Source organism: Leuciscus leuciscus, assembly GCF_965113295.1.
Source record: "Leuciscus leuciscus genome assembly, chromosome: 11".
Lineage (NCBI taxonomy): Eukaryota > Metazoa > Chordata > Actinopteri > Cypriniformes > Leuciscidae > Leuciscus > Leuciscus leuciscus.
This window is the reverse complement of record NC_138735.1, coordinates 17,059,465-17,076,681: the sequence shown is the minus strand read 5'-3', so window position 1 is coordinate 17,076,681 and position 17,217 is coordinate 17,059,465. Positions and strand designations below refer to the sequence as shown.

The 17,217-nt window shown below is 38.8% G+C and overlaps 2 protein-coding genes across 2 annotated transcripts; both read right to left on the bottom strand.

The window, feature by feature from the left end:
• Nucleotides 1-223: 223 nt before the first annotated feature.
• LOC309509093 (uncharacterized protein) lies at nucleotides 224-2,717 on the bottom strand. Its single transcript, XM_082183633.1, has 2 exons — nucleotides 1,424-2,717; nucleotides 224-1,225 (listed from the first exon to the last, which is right to left on the bottom strand). The coding sequence occupies exons 1-2, from the start codon at nucleotides 2,265-2,267 to the stop codon at nucleotides 360-362; spliced, it is 1,710 nt and encodes a 569-aa protein (XP_082039759.1). The 5' UTR covers nucleotides 2,268-2,717; the 3' UTR covers nucleotides 224-359.
• Nucleotides 2,718-10,507: 7,790 nt separating this feature from the next.
• pi15a (peptidase inhibitor 15a) lies at nucleotides 10,508-15,939 on the bottom strand. The gene is made up of 6 exons (XM_082183769.1): nucleotides 15,804-15,939; nucleotides 14,895-15,210; nucleotides 14,043-14,161; nucleotides 13,773-13,905; nucleotides 13,106-13,221; nucleotides 10,508-12,559 (listed from the first exon to the last, which is right to left on the bottom strand). The coding sequence occupies exons 2-6, from the start codon at nucleotides 15,156-15,158 to the stop codon at nucleotides 12,424-12,426; spliced, it is 768 nt and encodes a 255-aa protein (XP_082039895.1). The 5' UTR covers nucleotides 15,159-15,210; nucleotides 15,804-15,939; the 3' UTR covers nucleotides 10,508-12,423.
• Nucleotides 15,940-17,217: the final 1,278 nt, after the last annotated feature.

Genomic DNA, 17,217 nt, shown 5'->3' with positions numbered 1-17,217 from the left:
TTTGTAATGAAACAAAGTCAAACACATTTTCAAATGACAAAGCACAACTTATTCCCAGATATAATTATTTTAAAATACAAAATCTATGGTTAATTGACCTTTTTGTCATAATGGTTCCTATCTCTGGTGCAGCACTCTGGGTGGGACTGACCAGTTATGTGCCCATTGCATACCTTGGCAATTTGGAAACTTCGTTAAAGCTGGCAGTTCACCCCAGGTACATTTACATTTACATTTAGTCATTTAGCAGACGCCTTTATCCAAAGCGACTTACAAATTAGGACTAAATTCAGCGAGTCATCATAAAGAGGCAAAAGCAACAACAACGCAAGAAGTGCTCAAAATACAAAGTTCAGGTATTATTCAGAGTAGCATAAGCCTGATAAGTGATGTTTCGAAGGGTACGGATTTTTTTTTTTTTTTTTGTATAAGGTTAAGTGCTCACGGAAGAGATTGGTTTTCAGCTGTCTTTTGAATGTTGTCAGGGATTCTGCATTCCGGATGAGGGTGGGGAGAGCGTTCCACCAGCATGGAACTGTGAATGAGAATGTTCTGGAAAGTGATTTTGTGGCTTTCTGTGATGGAACCACGAGACGTCGCTCGTTGACCGATCGTAGGTGTCTGGTAGGGATGTAGACTCGTAGGAGTGAGTGAAAGTAGGAGGGAGCTGAGCCTGTGATAGTTCTGTAAGCAAGCGTCAGTGCCTTGAACTTGATGCGAGCAGCGAGAGGTAGCCAGTGCAGAGAGATGAACAGAGGAGTGACGTGGGCCCTCTTGGGCTCGTTGAAGACAAGACGAGCTGCAGCATTCTGGATCATCTGTAGGGGTTTGGTTGCACATGCTGGAAGTCCAGCCAGAAGAGCATTGCAGTAGTCAAGCCTAGAGATGACCAGGGCCTGGACGATAAGTTGTGTTGCATGCTCAGTTAGGAAAGGCCTGATCTTCCTGATGTTGTGCAGTGCAAACCTGCATGATCGAGCTGTCTTTGAAATGTGATCTGTGAAGGTCAGCTGGTCATCAAACGTTACTCCAAGATTTCTGACCGATCTTGATGGGGTGATTAATGATGACTCTAGCTGGATGGTGAAGTCGTGCTGTAGAGATGGATTGGCAGGGAGGACGAGAAGCTCAGTCTTTGCCAGGTTGAGCTGCAGGTGATGTTCCTTCATCCATGTGGAGATGTCCGCCAGACAGCTTGAGACCCGTGCAGCTACTGTGGGATCATCTGGTTGAAAGGAGAGGAAGAGCTGTGTGTCATCAGCATAGCAGTGGTAGGAAAAACCGTGTGCCTGTATGATGTGTCCCAGTGATGTGGTGTAGATGGAGAAGAGGAGGGGACCAAGAACTGAACCCTGGGGAACACCTGTGGTCAGCTGATGTGCTCTGGATACCTCACCTCTCCATGCGACCTTGAAGGACCTACCTGTGAGATAGGACTCAAACCAGTGGAGTGAAGTTCCTGTGATGCCCAGTGATGAGAGGGTGGACATAAGGATCTGATGATTCACCGTGTCGAAGGCAGCAGACAGATCCAGGAGAATGAGGACTGAAGATTTGGAAGCAGCTTTTGTGATCCGTAGGGCTTCTGTGACTGACAGTAATGCAGTCTCAGTTGAATGTCCTTTCTTGAAGCCATATTGGTTGACATCCAGCTGGTTGTTTAGAGACAAGAAGGATGTTAGTTGGTTGAAGACAGCTCTTTCAAGTGTCTTCGCAATGAATGGTAGGAGAGAGATAGGTCTGTAATTCTCTACAAATGATGTGTTTAGCGTTGGTTTTTTGAGCAGTGGAGTAACCCGAGCCTGCTTGAATGCTGTAGGGAAGGTGCCAGTATGGAGGGATGAGTTGATGATGTGTGTGAGTGATGGTAGAAGTGTGGGAGAGATGGCTTGTAGAAGGTGTGAGGGGATGGGGTCAAGCGGGCAGGTGGTAGGGTGACTGGAGAGGAGAAGTGTAGATACTTCTTCCTCGGTTAGCGAAGAAAAGGAGGACAGAGGGGTATTGGCTGTGGAAGGGGTCGGTCTGGGTTCCTGTGTGTGTGGAGCTGAGAACTGACTGCTGATAGCTGTTGTTTTGTTGGTGAAGAAGTGCGCAAAATCGTCAGCAGTTAAGGAGGAGGCGGGTGGTGGTGGAGGTGGACAGAGGAGAGAGTTGAATGTCTTGAAGAGTAATCGTGTGTTGGAGGAGCTGTTGATCTTGTTGTGGAAGTATGAAGATTTTGCAGCATGAACATCAACAGAAAAGGAGGAGAGGAGAGATTGATACATACTCAGGTCAGATGCGTCTTTTGATTTGTGCCATTTCCTCTCCGCTGCCCTGAGTTCGGTCCGGTGTTCCCGAAGAACCTCAGATAACCAGGGGTTAGAGGGAGTAGCGCGTGCTGGCCTGGAGGAGAGAGGGCAGATAATGTCTAGAGAAGAGATTAGAGTGGAGCATAAGGTGTCCGTTGCGGCATTCACATCCAGAGATGAGAATTGTGAGGGTGGGGGAAGAGAGGATGACACGGCAGAGGAAAGATGGGAGGGGGAAAGTGAGCGCAGGTTTCGTCTGAAAGTGACTGGTGGTGGGGGTGGTGGTGCAGGGGTAGAGAGTTGTAGACTGAAAGTAATGAGGAAATGATCTGAAACGTGGAGAGGTGTCACCAGGATGTTTTCTGTGGTGCAGTTGCGTGTGTAAACCAGGTCCAGTTGGTTGCCTGATTTGTGAGTACCTGTGGTGATGAGTCGTTACCTCGTAAGAGGTAAACACTTGGAGTTAGGACTAGGGTGTGTACTGTAAGGTGGTGGGTGGGACACAGGCCACACCCTAGATTGCCAAAAAACGACAAACTACTAAATAAAAAAAAAAGGTCAAATAAAATCCGAAATATAGTTAAGTTTGTAATGAAACAAAGTCAAACACATTTTCAAATGACAAAGCACAACTTATTCCCAGATATAATTATTTTAAAATACAAAATCTATGGTTAATATCAAAAGTAACCTCTGTCTTGTCTGTCAGCGTGTTGTCAGTGTCCGCTCTGCTGCGCGATGTGTTTTTCACTGCGTACGAGATCATGGTTTGGCCAGAGTTTGGCGTGAGCGCGGTGTAGCTTGTCGGACATAGCAACAGTAACTAAAGGGGCCGGGTCTTTGTGACGTGTTTTTTTTTTGTTAGTTTTTTTTGCAAAGTTGTTGTTCTTTGACATTTAAACGAAGTCAGCTATTTCGTTGGATTTTAGCTAAAAAATGTGGCGGCAGGCACATTACTGGAGTAAAGAAAGCATCTGTGAAAGCAGCGCAGTTTGAGTGTTTCGGAACGTAACGTTAGCCTATATGTGATCGGAGAGAAAGATGAGGCCCTTCTCTGACTACGTTTGAATGTGTGAGTTAAGTATTAAACTGTTGGTGAGATGAGATGAGATAATGCAACGCTGACATAGGCTACATTACAATGACAGTTGCACAGATGTTGGGAGTTGGGAACCGGTGAGAAAATGTCTGGTAGCCTACCCGGTAACTTTACCAGTTATAACAATATTAATTTAGTTCTGCTTAACGGTTCCTGAACGCTGTAACTAACAGCTGCCCAGCCATCAACACAGCCGCGTGTGATTTGTTTACGAGCTGGTCTATATCTGTATTCTAAGAGTTATTATTACTTGTATGGATCTCATCTCGTTAATAACTTGACAGCACTTAAATGTGTAGCAGATATTCTTACAAGTTAAAGAACAAATGTTTGTGCAATTCTTTTTTTTCACCTTTTATGAGGCCAAAAAAAAACTGGCTGGTAAAAAGTCACTGTGGCGGCTGGATTTTTAAAGTTTTAAACTTCAGGCCCTGGTCGCGAGTAATCTCCCTACTCGCATTCGTCTCTGTGTCACTGAGTGTAAAGTGCGAAAGGCGAAGCTTGAATTTACAGGTATGTCCCTCTTTGGCTAATGTAGTTTCAAGATGGAGGGGCAACATGGCGACCGGCATTCGAACCCCTCACCCGTATGTACTTTCAATGGCATATTATAAACTTACGAGAATACTTTATTACTTGAAAGAAGTAAATATACATTAATGAGCACATATATTTTTGAAAGAACTAAGTGTTTTTTGCTAAGAATCAACTAAAAAAATTACATAGTGTAGCTTTAAGTGTTATTTTATGGGGGGGGGGTTTTTGAGAAAATGAGAAAAGTGGAAGACTTTTGTGTGTAATTGTGTTTAATGTTCAATTAAATTGGAATTATTAGAACCATTTAAATTACAGTGGGTTACCATTGTGGAGAAGAGTGGAGCATTTTGTTTGGCTGTGGACTGATTCAGTTACTTTCAAATGCTTTGGTTGAAGGAACATGTAAATCTTAGCATTTAATATGCTAGTACACTGTAAAAATGTCTAACCTCTCCAAGTCAAAATGTTCTAGTGACTGGTCACATCAAAATTGTTAAATTGGCCCAAGTGCAATTCTTGTTGCAATAGTCTGTTAACATTGGCTCAATGAGAAATAATACGTCAGACTAATTGAAAAATGTAGATGTTATCAGTCACTAGAAATGTTTTGACTTGGGGATGTAATTTTTTTTTACAGCGTATGTGTTCTGCTAGTTGATAGCTATTTATAGTCTATCAATTTAATTATGTGTCACTAAAATGAATTAAATATTAAATAAGTTGGATTCAACTATATTTAATTAAGTAAATTAGTTGGTCCAAAACATTGCAAATTAGTTGGGCTGACACTGTTAAATTAAGCTGTGCCCAACCATAGTAAATACGTTGAATCAACCTTAATAAATTAAGTTGACCCAACGTAAGTACATTAAATTGGAATAACAGAATGGCATAATTCTGAAATAAAGCAAGTTAATCATGTGGAAATCCTTTTCCATGATTTATTTATGTTCATTCAAAGAGTTATTTTTTTTTGAGTGTACCTTAACATTCCCAGAATGACTTAAGGGTAAATACACATATATGCTGTTCACACATCAGTAGCTCAACCTTCAAATACTTGGTCGGGATTTGCTGTTTCAGTTGCAGCTCGCTTTCAGAAATCTCCCACCTTCCCCAGCTCCACCTGTATCTGCTATAGGTAATTCAGGTATACTATAGCCTATTGTACAGCAGCAGCATGTCTTAGTTGCTCACAGCAGCGTGTCGTGTATGTATTGGCAACTCCCATACTTGCCCTGCAGCAGCAGCAGCAGCATAGCAGATCTATTCCACCAAGGCATATCAACATTGTCAAATCCATTAACATGCCAAACACATGTCCGTTGTCATGACAGAAATATATCGCTCATTGTTAGTTAAGGTTAGTTAATGCATTAACAAATGTTAACCAAAAAGACCTTAATGTAAAGTAATATCTTGTATGTTTTCATCTCTAACTTCAACATTTTGCTTCAGTTTGAGAGGAAACTGCTATAATTTGATACTTTAAATACAGTATTGATTGTTGTTAGTTTGAAAGTGAATCATTGTAACAAAGACCATTTTAACAATAACATTGATGAAAGGTATGTGATATGTAGAATAATGTAAGTTAAAAGATGATATTTAGAAAATGTTTCAACTGTTTTTGTCATTAAAATAAAAGTCATTTTTCAAAATATCTTTTGTGTTCAACAGAAGAAGTAAAGTCATACAGGTTTAGAATCAGAAATGAGTGAGAAATGTTCATATTTTGGTGAACTGTCCCTTTAACACCTTTAGCTCTTTGCAACATCTGCATTTGGAGAGATGGATTGGCATTGCACAGGGGATGTTTACAGTCCATTCTGTTGCTTTTGCAGCAGACCAGATCTAGCTGTGGAGAGCACCAGATGCAGGATGTTACTCCACAGACTCGGTCACCCTCTATTTCACCACGTCCCCCTCCCCCCCCCCAAGAATTAAAAGGTGAGTTTTGATAGCGTCCATAAATGAATGTACAAGCTTTCTTCCAAGCAGTATTTGGCAAGCATTATGAAAGCTTAAAGCTCCATTATGATTAACAGCTGTTTTTTTTCTTGAGAATCATGGAAAGTGGGGACAGTGTTTAAGAGGAAAGGCCAAGGACAGTGGAGGCCAGTCTGAACTTAGCCACCTCAGATGAGAGGAAGGAGGCGCTGAGAGAGGGAGAGGCGGGGCGGCGGTCGAATGAACAGATTTGTTGTTGGTTCCTCAGAGGGAATTGCGAAGACAGAGAGTGAAGGAGAAAAAGCATTAAAAGGATTAAAAAATGCTATCTGCGATGGCTCCCGGAAGACATGAAAGAAAACGAGCGGGAGCCAAGTTTTCATCAGCAGGTTGTTGGTCTGTCATCCATAGTCTCAAGCCAGACACACTGGATCTTTCTTCTGGTCTGCCGTCAGCATGAGCCACATTCACCTGATGTTTAGCTGAAAGAGTTTGAGGGCATGCTTGCAAAAAATTGCTTAAAGCTCACATTCTCTTATGATGAATCATGATGAAAGTTAAAGCCATAATGTTTCTGTATTTCATAAAAAAAATTAAAAAAAATGTCATTTTAAAATTCAGTTTTGCATTGATATGAAGATATGAGATCAGAATTTTGTGACCCAAATAATAATGTCAAATAGATTTAGTTGGATACAGACAAGTGCGCAGTAAATCTTGTAATTCACACAGGTGGGGTATTTTTATTGCAGCTACAGTCTTGGGTCCATGACTCATTGTTTAAAGACATGAAACATTACCACTTGAGCTGGACTTTACAATGCATACTATTTGTCATTTTGACCTGAGAGCAAAACAGAGCTGCATTGTATAAACGTAATGAGGCATGAAACAATGAAGCAAGTGTAAAATCAGATTAGAAATTTATTCAACAGAACCTTTGATTAATAACGAGTTATATAGTTAAAAATAATGGAATAAATTAAATTAAGTCAATGTCAAACCCTGTTCACAATATATTTAACTTCCGTGAAGTATTTCCAAGTGAAAATGGATTTTCAGTTAGACCCATCCATTCAATCCACCCTATCCCCAGACTGATTGTCCTATGTAGAGTTTAATTAGACCCTATTATATAAACACACAAAAAAGTAGTTTATTGTTTAGTTCAGTTACATTTTACAGTTTTGCATACATTTTGAGATCAGAATTTTGTGACACAAATTTAGGTTGGTCTATAATGGACAATGTTATTGTAGTAAAAATGTATTACGAATTTATGTTAGATACAAACAAGTACACAATGAATCTTGTAACTCGCACAGGTTTTAACTATTATATATTCACACCTGTTTGAATGCACAAAACATAGAATTGTCAAAATACCCGGTTTTGCGAGTAGTCTAGTGAAAGCAGGCTTAAATCTGTTAAAGCTGTAAATGACCGTAAAGAGTAGGGAGAAAATAGCATGCATGTCAGATCCGTGTCATGTGTGGCAGGTCTTATGCTGCATTCCAAACAACTCAAAATTCTGATTTTTCCGACCTCCTACTTGGAAAAAAACCCATCTGGAGTCGTACATCTGACTTGTGTACTTGAAGCAGATCGATCAACTCTGACTTCAGTGAAACACAGCATTTCAAGTCGCTTACAAGATGGTGGCATGTCCTACAAACAAACTTTAACATCAGATCTTAAGTTTAAAGGTGCATTAAGCAACTTTTCATGTTAAAAATACCCGTTTTCTAACCCATACATGCTTAAACAATTGCCTGATGGGCTGAATGAGCCCTTCTCTGATCACTGAGATTGTCTCTATAATCCTGTAAAGTAAAATAAATAAGAGGGATTCGGGCCGGAATTTTAGACTGGACGTGACGTCATGCGCGTTCACGGTACGCTCACCTGGCTGTCTGGCAGGTTTGTGTATTCGCCGCCATTCTCCGTAGAAGATGGATTCTAAGAGACCGGCTTGTAGTTCATTTCAAACACCAACGCAAACTCCACGTAAGATAAAAAAAAAGAAAACTTTTGTCCGTGAGCGTGCACACTTCTGGCTGCAGTTTCGCTTGCCGCCAGAGGGGGCATAGTTCTGCAAAAACTCAGAGACTTGCGCAATGCACCTTTAAATATTTATTCCTTATTTTTTGCTTTATGTTAGCTGTTTTCAGAGCTAGAATTTTGTTAATTTTTTTTCGCCATAATTGACACGAAATGCTCTCATTGTGTCATACAGCAGGAACAAAGAAGAATGACAATACACATGCATGTAAAACACGCTGCTGCATTAGACAATAGGACACTACAGCCCTTCAACACAAGCAGATATATCACCAAAACATACAGTATGTTGCTGCTCCAAAGAGCCATGAGAACCATAAGCCAAATGGCTTAAGATCTAGTGACTTGATCTGTCTGTATCTGGGCTTGAGAACCCCAGAATTATTTAGCCTACTCCTGATTTTAGCAATGTGTACCTGGATGTCAATATGGCTCTAACTTACCAAATCAGAACACGCACTATATTGACTTAAGCAAATGATTATGTTGCAAGCTGAGAGAGATGGAGAAAATAACCCCCAACAACCACCTGAGCAAGAGTTCATGCTACAGTACATGCATTATTTATATTTTGCTGTCTGAACAGCCTATCCAAAAGTATGGTCATGTGACAAACAGCAAACTACAGGGTAACATGCAAACCTTCACATTCAATTTTAATGAAAAATACCTCATTTCAGTTCAAATGTATTCTCATGCAAGCTATGCTTTCCTGTAACCTCACAACAAAGTTGTCTTCCCGCTACTGCTGTTATTAATGTTGACTCAAAATGCATGCTCTCATGGCTTTGCTTATATACTAAATTATTTATTTTTTGCCTCATTTGCAACTTGCAATACATCAAAAATGATTTTAAACATGTATTTACTGCTGTTGTTGACTAAAGCATATTCTCTTGCTTGCTTGTATGCTTAATTATTCATTCCTTGCACAACACGTATAACACTAAATATGATTTTGAACGTGTGTGTTTGCTTCATTTATTAATTGATAAATGCATTGCAGACCATGCAACATTGTTTAGTGATTTGGAACAATAAAATACCATTCACTTATCTTAAGAGGGTGCATTTCATTTTTTAAATGTTGAGCAAGCAATCTTATTGGCTGCAGGATGACCAGAGGCCAATCAGCTTATGCCATGCAGTAATGATGTGACTGCATGCAGATTGCATGTAAGGGACCTATTTAGCATTGTTGTATATGTGAAATAAAGACTAAGAGCAACAACCAAAATGGCAGCGTGTAGGTAAAGGAAGGGGATCAGAGTTTTGGGGTGAAAATGGACTTTGCCACCATTTCTGTTTTGCCACACTAGTTGCCGTCACTGCAGACAGGTAGTTGGAGATAAGCGGATGACACATTTGGATAATTTCCCTGTCCATGTCGTCAGATTGACGTTAGTGGGAAAGGAAAGTTGTTTGAGAGGAAGTGCAAGTTATTACATTTTGATTAAAGATTATGAAGATTAACACATTTTTATTTTGAATAATATGGACAGATGAATCGTGCAGTAAAACCAGTAAGAAAGGTAGCAAATAGAGTCAATTTTTTTAAGCTGACATAGCCATTCAGAATTACTGTACACCCACTTCATCCTTCCTGTGAAACACTACCTTTTTAATGTTTTGGCATATTTTTTTCACAGCTACTGCATACCATGCGTTCTTTTTTTTCTTTTTTCTTTTTTTAAGTATGATGGACTGTTATTCTTTGTACGGCATTGGCAGGATTCCGCCTCTTCTTACAGCTGGAAGTCTGTACAGGAACAGCTGTGTCTGTCCAATAGATCAAAACATTTATGGCATCATATTTCCCTGTGATATCTGCATACTTCTTCCAAATCTGCTGAATTTGGTAGCGGTGAGAGTCTGTCTGCCTGCTCGCCCCACCCGTTCCCAAATGAGTGCATGAGGTGGAGCCTGTAGCTTTCACAGAGTTCATCGGTTTCATTCGCTCCTTTACAGAACTGAGGGCCCCTCTTACTAAGATCATATACATATTGTTTGTCTAGAAGACGGGAATCAGCTAGGCCAAAGTCAAGGTTTTCTTATTAAGATACACTTGTAACCTTTTCATATCAAGGAAGAGGTCTTACACTTACAGTGCTTAGTGAAATTGTAAACGGAGCACCAAAAGAAACAGGGATGAGAAAGAGTTCAAAAGATCCCATAATCACTATCAGCTCTTGTTTTGTTTATAGCCTACTTCTATGAAACACATACTTCAAATAAAAATAGATTTTTCTGGTTTGAATGTATTTGTTTTTGCTTGTGGGCAATGTCCAAAATCATTTCAACCCTCATCCAGCACTGGTGATGTCTCTTTCAACATATAATCTTGATCCAAAACTCTCACCATCAAATCTGTTGTAATGGGTGTTATTTGAGAGCTGCCCTTCAGATCAGATCTTTTAATGTTTTTGAAAAAAGTTTCTTATGCTCATCAAAGCTGCATTTGATCAAAAACACAATAAATCAGTAATACTGTGAATATTATTACAATTTTAAAACACCGTTTACTATTTTCATATATTTGTAATTTTATTTATTCCAGTGATGGCAAAACTGAATTTTCAGCATCATTACTGATTTGCTGCTCAAGAAACATTTCTTATTATCAATTTTGAAAACAGTTGCAGTTTAATTTTAATGCCACTTTTAATCAATTTAATGTGTCCATGCTGAAAACATTTTTTATTAGTTTCTTAAAATCGTACTGACCCCAAACCTTTGAATGGTTTTGCTTTGCAATGAGGCACAAAATGACAGGTTTAAATAACAAAATTTATATTAAAAAAAAGAGATTTGTATAAAAAAGGTTATGTACAGCTTATTTCAGATGATAAATAAATTGTTACTGCCACAATAGGTGCAAATACACAAATGTACATTATGGTCATTTAATCCAGCTCCATAACTACTTTTCAGAGGTTTACAAAGACACATTAACACAATGAAAAGATGCAGTCTATGACATCATTAAAAATTATATTTTACAGAACTAAATTTACCAGAAAATACCATTTCTATAAACAATGTCATGTTGAACATTATGAATCTATGGAGGGGAAGGGATAAATAGCCCTTTATATCCCCTCCATATGCAGAGCAGTGCCTGATAGATTTCCCCAAGTGCTTGTGTGATGCAGTTAAAAAAAAACAAAAAAGAAACAAGTGAAATCAACACAGTGCAATACAATGCAATAACGTGCCACTATTATGCATGCATTGTAGAGACTGTACTGCTGAATTCATAATACATGTATGTACAACTGGTAAAAATCACAAATAATGACAGTCTTCAATACAAATACATTTAAAAAACATTATAAGGTGCACTTAAAGGTCCGCCTCAACATTTCATGTGGGTACAGCATGATTAGCCATCTCACTAAATGCTCTTTCTGGGATTGCAAAATGCAGAGGTTTTTCCAAATGATGCCTAATCCACGATTTCTAAGCCCCAAGCACACGCTTGTAAGCTTTAAGCATGTGGAAACCTTCCAAGAGGGAAGACCCAAAGCAAAGCATTACTAAGGATGCCAGTGAGTATATTCAAACCAGTGAAGTTCTATCGTCTGAGCCCAGTTCAAGAAAAACTAGCTTAACATTTCTTCTGAAGCACCAAAAGTCAACCACCAGGGTTAATAGACATGACATCATATGACTTAAAGGGATAGTTCACCCTAAAATGACAATTCTGTCATTATTTACTCATCCCCATGTTGTTACAAACATTGTTTCTTTGGTTGAACATAGAAGATACTTTGAAGAATGTCAGAAACCAAACAGCTTCAGCATTAGCAACATTCTTTTCCTTTCTTTTAGAAGTAAGTAAGTCATACAGGTCTGGAACGACATGAGGATGAGTAAATCATAACTGAATATCATCTGTGGGATGATATTTAGAAGAATGTTTCAGCAGTTTCTGTCCATACAAGAAAAGTCAATGGGGTCCAAGACTTCCATAATAGACAAAAACAGCTGAAAAATTCTTCTAAAATGTCTTCTTTTGTCTTCCACAGAGTTTAAAACGACATGAGGGTGAGTAAATTATGACAGAATGTTCATTTTTGGGTGAATTATCCATTTAGGAACAGTCTGGGACTACAGACAACGCACAATGTTAGACTTGCTAACAAGGCCTGATGGGAATTTTGGCAACTGCACCTCGTGATCTCTGAATACAGTTACGGTTGAGTACTGTAAGCACCAATCCTGACTTGACAGATCACAGTAGAGTCCCTCTCAGGAAATAAACTATAAATAAGTTTCCTATAAATGGGTACATACACAAAACAATATAATGGTATAAACACTGAAAAATAAGTTATGTACATGTCTTTAAAAACTTGCTGCCTTGCAACCCACGGTCCTATATGGCCCATAATATTAAAAAAACAGGGTGATGCAGGAATGTTGTGCAAATTCCCATGAGGGACAGTGTCTCTGTAATGGGGCATGTGCATTCTGTCTGTGTGTTCATTTGAACCAGTGCAGGTAATTTGAGTTCACAGCAGGAAAGCACATGTTGTTACTGCATGATCCTCCATAGCTCGGAGGGCACGTGGAACAAGGAACACCTACTTTATACGGGGCCTCACCAATCCAGTTCCCCCTGTAAACAACAATAGTATCAACATTGACCAGTGAGATATATTAAACTTAACTGTTTGAAATTAGCTTTGACATGAAGCATACAACAACTAGATTTCATATTCCCATTTTAACTGCGTTTCTATTTTGATTCCATGAGAAGACATGCTTTAAATCAATCCGGATCTACTTTAACTAGTTCTCAGATAGTAAGTCGGGTCTTTACAAGAGTTTAAAAATAACTTGCTCTGCAGTAGCCTAAGAATTTTTTCAAGTGCGCTGCCCAATTAGACTGAAAGAACGAGGTCACATGTCAGTCACAAGTTGCCAGCCACACAAGATCATGGTGCTTTGATTCTGGAATTAGAGGCAGAATTCTGCTAAAATTCCACATGCAGCAGGAATGTGAGAGGTCGTCTAAGTCTTTGAACCAGAAAGCCCCCTGGATGTCCATGTCAAAAAATGTTTTTAACAGAGGAGTGCCAAATTGCTAGCTTAGCCTAATTATGTTAGTGAAAAGTGTTCTGGAGTCTGCAGTTAAGCTACAGAACAGAAAACATATACTTACTTTGGAGAATAGTTGCACACCAAGTATGTTGCCCTCTTCCATACTGAACCCCAAACATTCATATTATGGCAAGTGTGGATGGCACATCCTACTTTATTCGAGGTTGCCCACACCATCTGGTAAAACGTAAGCAACAAGTGAGAAATGGTCAAATGAAAATGATAAACACTGATGTTCAAAAGTTTGTGGTCAGTAAGATGTTTTTAAAAGAAGTCTCTCATGCTCACCAAGGCTGCATTTATTTGATCAAAAATACAGTAAAAACAGCATTATAATGAAATTACCGTATTCTTTTTTAAAATACATTTTAAAATATTTAGAATTCTCAGCAGCCATTACTCCAGTCTTCAGTGTCACATGATCCTTCAGAAATCATTTTATTCTGCTGATTTGGTGCTCAAGAAGCACTTTCTGTTATTATCAATGTTTAAAACAGTTGTGCTGCTTAATATTTTTGAGGAAGTCGTGATATTTATTTGAAATAGAAATATTTTGTTACATTTCAAATGTCTTTACTGTCACTGTCACTTTTGATCAATTTAATGCATCCTTGCTAAATAAAAGTATTCATTTCTTTCAGATTAAATACATTTTACTGACTCCAAACTGTGAACGGTAGTATACCTGAAGAAATTCATTACACAAAGACCATCTTAAATCAACTCACTTGTGTATAATGAGTGCACATTGGCCCATAACACTTAAGAGGACATCTGGGATTGCAGTCTCGAGGATAGGGAAAAGAATAGTCCTTCACTTCATCGTGCCAGGGCTTCACCAGCTGCAGAATGGATCTGTACCTGTAAACAATCCAAACATACCACTAAATCTCATTATGTTTTGATGAAATGCTTAGCTTGGTCTTTCAAGCCTAAACGTCCATTGGTACAATAAACATCACTGATCACAAACTGGGACTGAGGGTGGAGATGCATACCTTCCTGTTCGAACTGAAAGGTTCTGACCCAGAAATCGAAGAAGATTGCGAGGACCGTGCTCCCAAATGCATGTAGACGCCCACTGCTCAGCCGATTTTGCAAGAGTGTCGTCCCAGACCTGAGACATGAAATACACTTTCATCAGTCTTCTAAAATAAATTTAATTATTCATTGCATCATAATGTTTTTTTAAGGGAGCATGATGTACAAATTCTGCCCATAAAATGAAGCTTAAAAGCAAAATTGCCCCAAATATTAACACATTTGATTGATTCCTGAGTGATTTAAGTCATTAACCACGGATGTACATTTTATGCTGGAAAATGTGGTTAAACTATTTAACACAGTAGACCATTTCATAATCTTTACCCCTTTAATCATGGTAAAATCAGAGAATGAGTTCAAACAATACATTTAGATCCATTGAAACATATCTAATACAGCATTTCCCATGACTGTGCACTTTTGAAAGTATTTCAGTGCTTGGCTGTAGTTTTAACACATTGATAACGCTGGAGAGGATCTACTCTGGTGGTCTGAGCCAATTAAATCTGCTCAACAGCTGCTGGTGCCAAAAGGACACAGAGAAGTTTGTCATTCCTGTATCCTGTGATGAGTGCAGTAACATGTGCAACGTTCACGTGGCCAGCTACAACAGCAGCAATGTGCTTTCCAGGCAAAATGCCAGGTAATTATACAATTAAATAAATAAAACAACTGAACCCGATGAACTGCCGTGAGGGTGCAGACCAAAAGTTCAAACAAGCAGAACTTTTTTTTTCTTCAAATAGTTCCTGATTGTATCACAGGCTACTCATTTTTTTAATTGGTAATTATTATAAGTGACTTACCATATATTCCATGTTTGAAGCTGGGGGGAAAACTTTCCCTCTGACTTTATTATGGTAATCAAGAATAGTGACCATATCGTTCTGGGAAATATAACGTTTCCGTCTGGTTTTGGGAAGGTTTGCGGCCTCAGTGAGATATTCAATATCAGTGAAATTGGTTGCTGGCAGAGATGAAGATGCAGTGGGATTGAAGGCTGCCAGTGCACTTGCTCCACAGGATATACACAAGAGCAGAATGTCGATAGCTAAACGAATTTCATTCATGATTGATGGCTGAGATGTGGTGAGAGGTTGCTATTCCTTTTGCAGAATCTGCCTGTGAAACATAAATGATTCCCATTTATTAGAGAACGCATTAAAACCTATAATGTCAATTAACCTTCACTGTACCATAGAGACAATACTGAAAAAAAAAAAAACATGCTCATCAATATAACATCTTTTCTTCTAACTTGACAGAATAATTTCTATTCAAATGTATTAGTTTTCAGAATTCAGAATTTAATTAATATTGGTTGTAAAAGTGAAGTAAATAATAGTAAAAGTGAAGTAAATTATAGTAACAGTGTCAATACTAGTATCAGAAAAACAAAATCTGGTTTTATATATATATATATATATATATATATATATATATATATATATATATATATATATATATCTTGGATCTGCCAGGAAATGGATAAAAGAAAAATATATATATATAGCTGATTACATCAATTTCATATTAATTTGTTTTAATTTTACAAAAAGTTTTTGACACTAAATTTGCACTAATAGAAATAAAATGCTTTCAAATGAGCTATTCGTTCAACATTGAGCATGCGGACATTTGTCTACACGTTACACAACAATTTAACACACAATCTAATTAAATAAAAGATATCTTGTAAACACAAATGTCCCTACCTTCTCAGAGATTTTAGAGCAGCCTGTGGATATACACACGTCGCCTATTTGACTGAATCTGTCCAGTAGCAGCTTTGTTTTAAGTCTTTGTGAACTCTGCGAGCTCTTTCTCTCTCCCTCTCCCTGCTCAGACGCGCTGCGGGTTTTTATACGGCTGAGGTACCGGTTCAGGAAGTATTCCGGCTTTGAAGGTGCGCGGGGTTCCGCCCCATCAGTCACCTGAAGCGTGACATCATCTGAGACGTAATACTGCGTTTCTTTTATCCATTTCCTGGCAGATCCAAGCAAGCTTAATCAAAACATCTGCTTTTAGTTTGCACAGCTGGCGTGAGTAGAAAAGAAAACACAAGATAAGCAAGTGAATATTCCCGTGACCCCAAAATGCAGCTTAGTCCATTGCAATGGCCAATAAAAATCTCCAAATTTACAAATATATGAGTATTAAACCAGGGAGTGTTGTAATTAATTTAGTTTAAAAATCTAAAACTGTTAGTGCTGGACAGCCCCATATTCATTTACTTCAAATTACAGTCATTTAGAAATCTACAATGTATCCCTAAATTGTCAATTATTTATCAAGAACAAAGAGTGCTGCTGTTGTTACAACTTACCACCCTACAACTAATAAGGAAAAATGATCAGGAATTTATTTATCACTTAATTTGTTATTGCATTATTCAGCTTTTTTTAAACAAATCACTTGAGTGAATTATTCAGTGACTAATTTGTATCACAGGGCTGCATGTAAGTTATTTTTATGCCCTTCCCTGGCTTTCATCTCTCCATCTCGTTCACTCGGATATAAATCAGCTTACGTTGCATGAATGCCCTACCCTGGTAATCCAGCGTTCTCGCAAGAGCACAAGTTGAATTTGCTCAGCGAGTTACTCTGGTGTCGAATAATGATGCTCATTAAATATGCCCCTCGATCTGAGCTGCACCAATCACATCGGGTTATCTGATATAGGCGGGCCAGAGGCGAGCTAAACAGATGACGACAGCGCTGTGATGTCGAAGTCATTAGTAAACATTGCAAGATGGCTATGGATGAACACCAGTTGTTTGAAACGGCTTTGGCTGCTACAATGAACGAGTTAGACTTGGCTTTTTATCTAAAACAGGAACAAAAGACGCCGCTCGAATCGTTCCTTTGCAAGAAGGACGTTTTTGCTGTTTTGCCGACCGGATACGGTAAGAGTCTAATCTACCAATTAGCTCCGCTAGTAGCTAAGCGTATGGGGTTTATTGGTGTGATTGGTCGTAGTGTTATCCAATTGCATGCAGTGAGATTTTCAAATGCATGCTTGGTGCCGCCCCTCGAGCTGGCCGAGTTTCACTAGTCGACGCCAGACCATTAATCTTTTAGATTTAGGTCTGGATTTCCAGGCTATGAATGCCCACTACTGGCGGAACC

What these genes read in the sequence shown, in the direction of transcription:
- LOC309509093 (XM_082183633.1), bottom strand. Translation starts at nt 2,267, where the DNA reads ATGTATCAATCTCTCCTCTCCTCCTTTTCTGTTGATGTTCATGCTGCA. An exon ending in GTTTGAGTCCTATCTCACAG is followed by an intron (nt 1,226 to 1,423) that starts GTAGGTCCTTCA and finishes CCTTTCAACCAG; the next exon opens with ATGATCCCACAGTAGCTGCA.
- pi15a (XM_082183769.1), bottom strand. Translation starts at nt 15,158, where the DNA reads ATGAATGAAATTCGTTTAGCTATCGACATTCTGCTCTTGTGTATATCC. An exon ending in CTTCAAACATGGAATATATG is followed by an intron (nt 14,162 to 14,894) that starts GTAAGTCACTTA and finishes TTCATGTCTCAG; the next exon opens with GTCTGGGACGACACTCTTGC. An exon ending in GTGTGCAACTATTCTCCAAA is followed by an intron (nt 12,560 to 13,105) that starts GTAAGTATATGT and finishes TGTTGTTTACAG; the next exon opens with GGGGAACTGGATTGGTGAGG.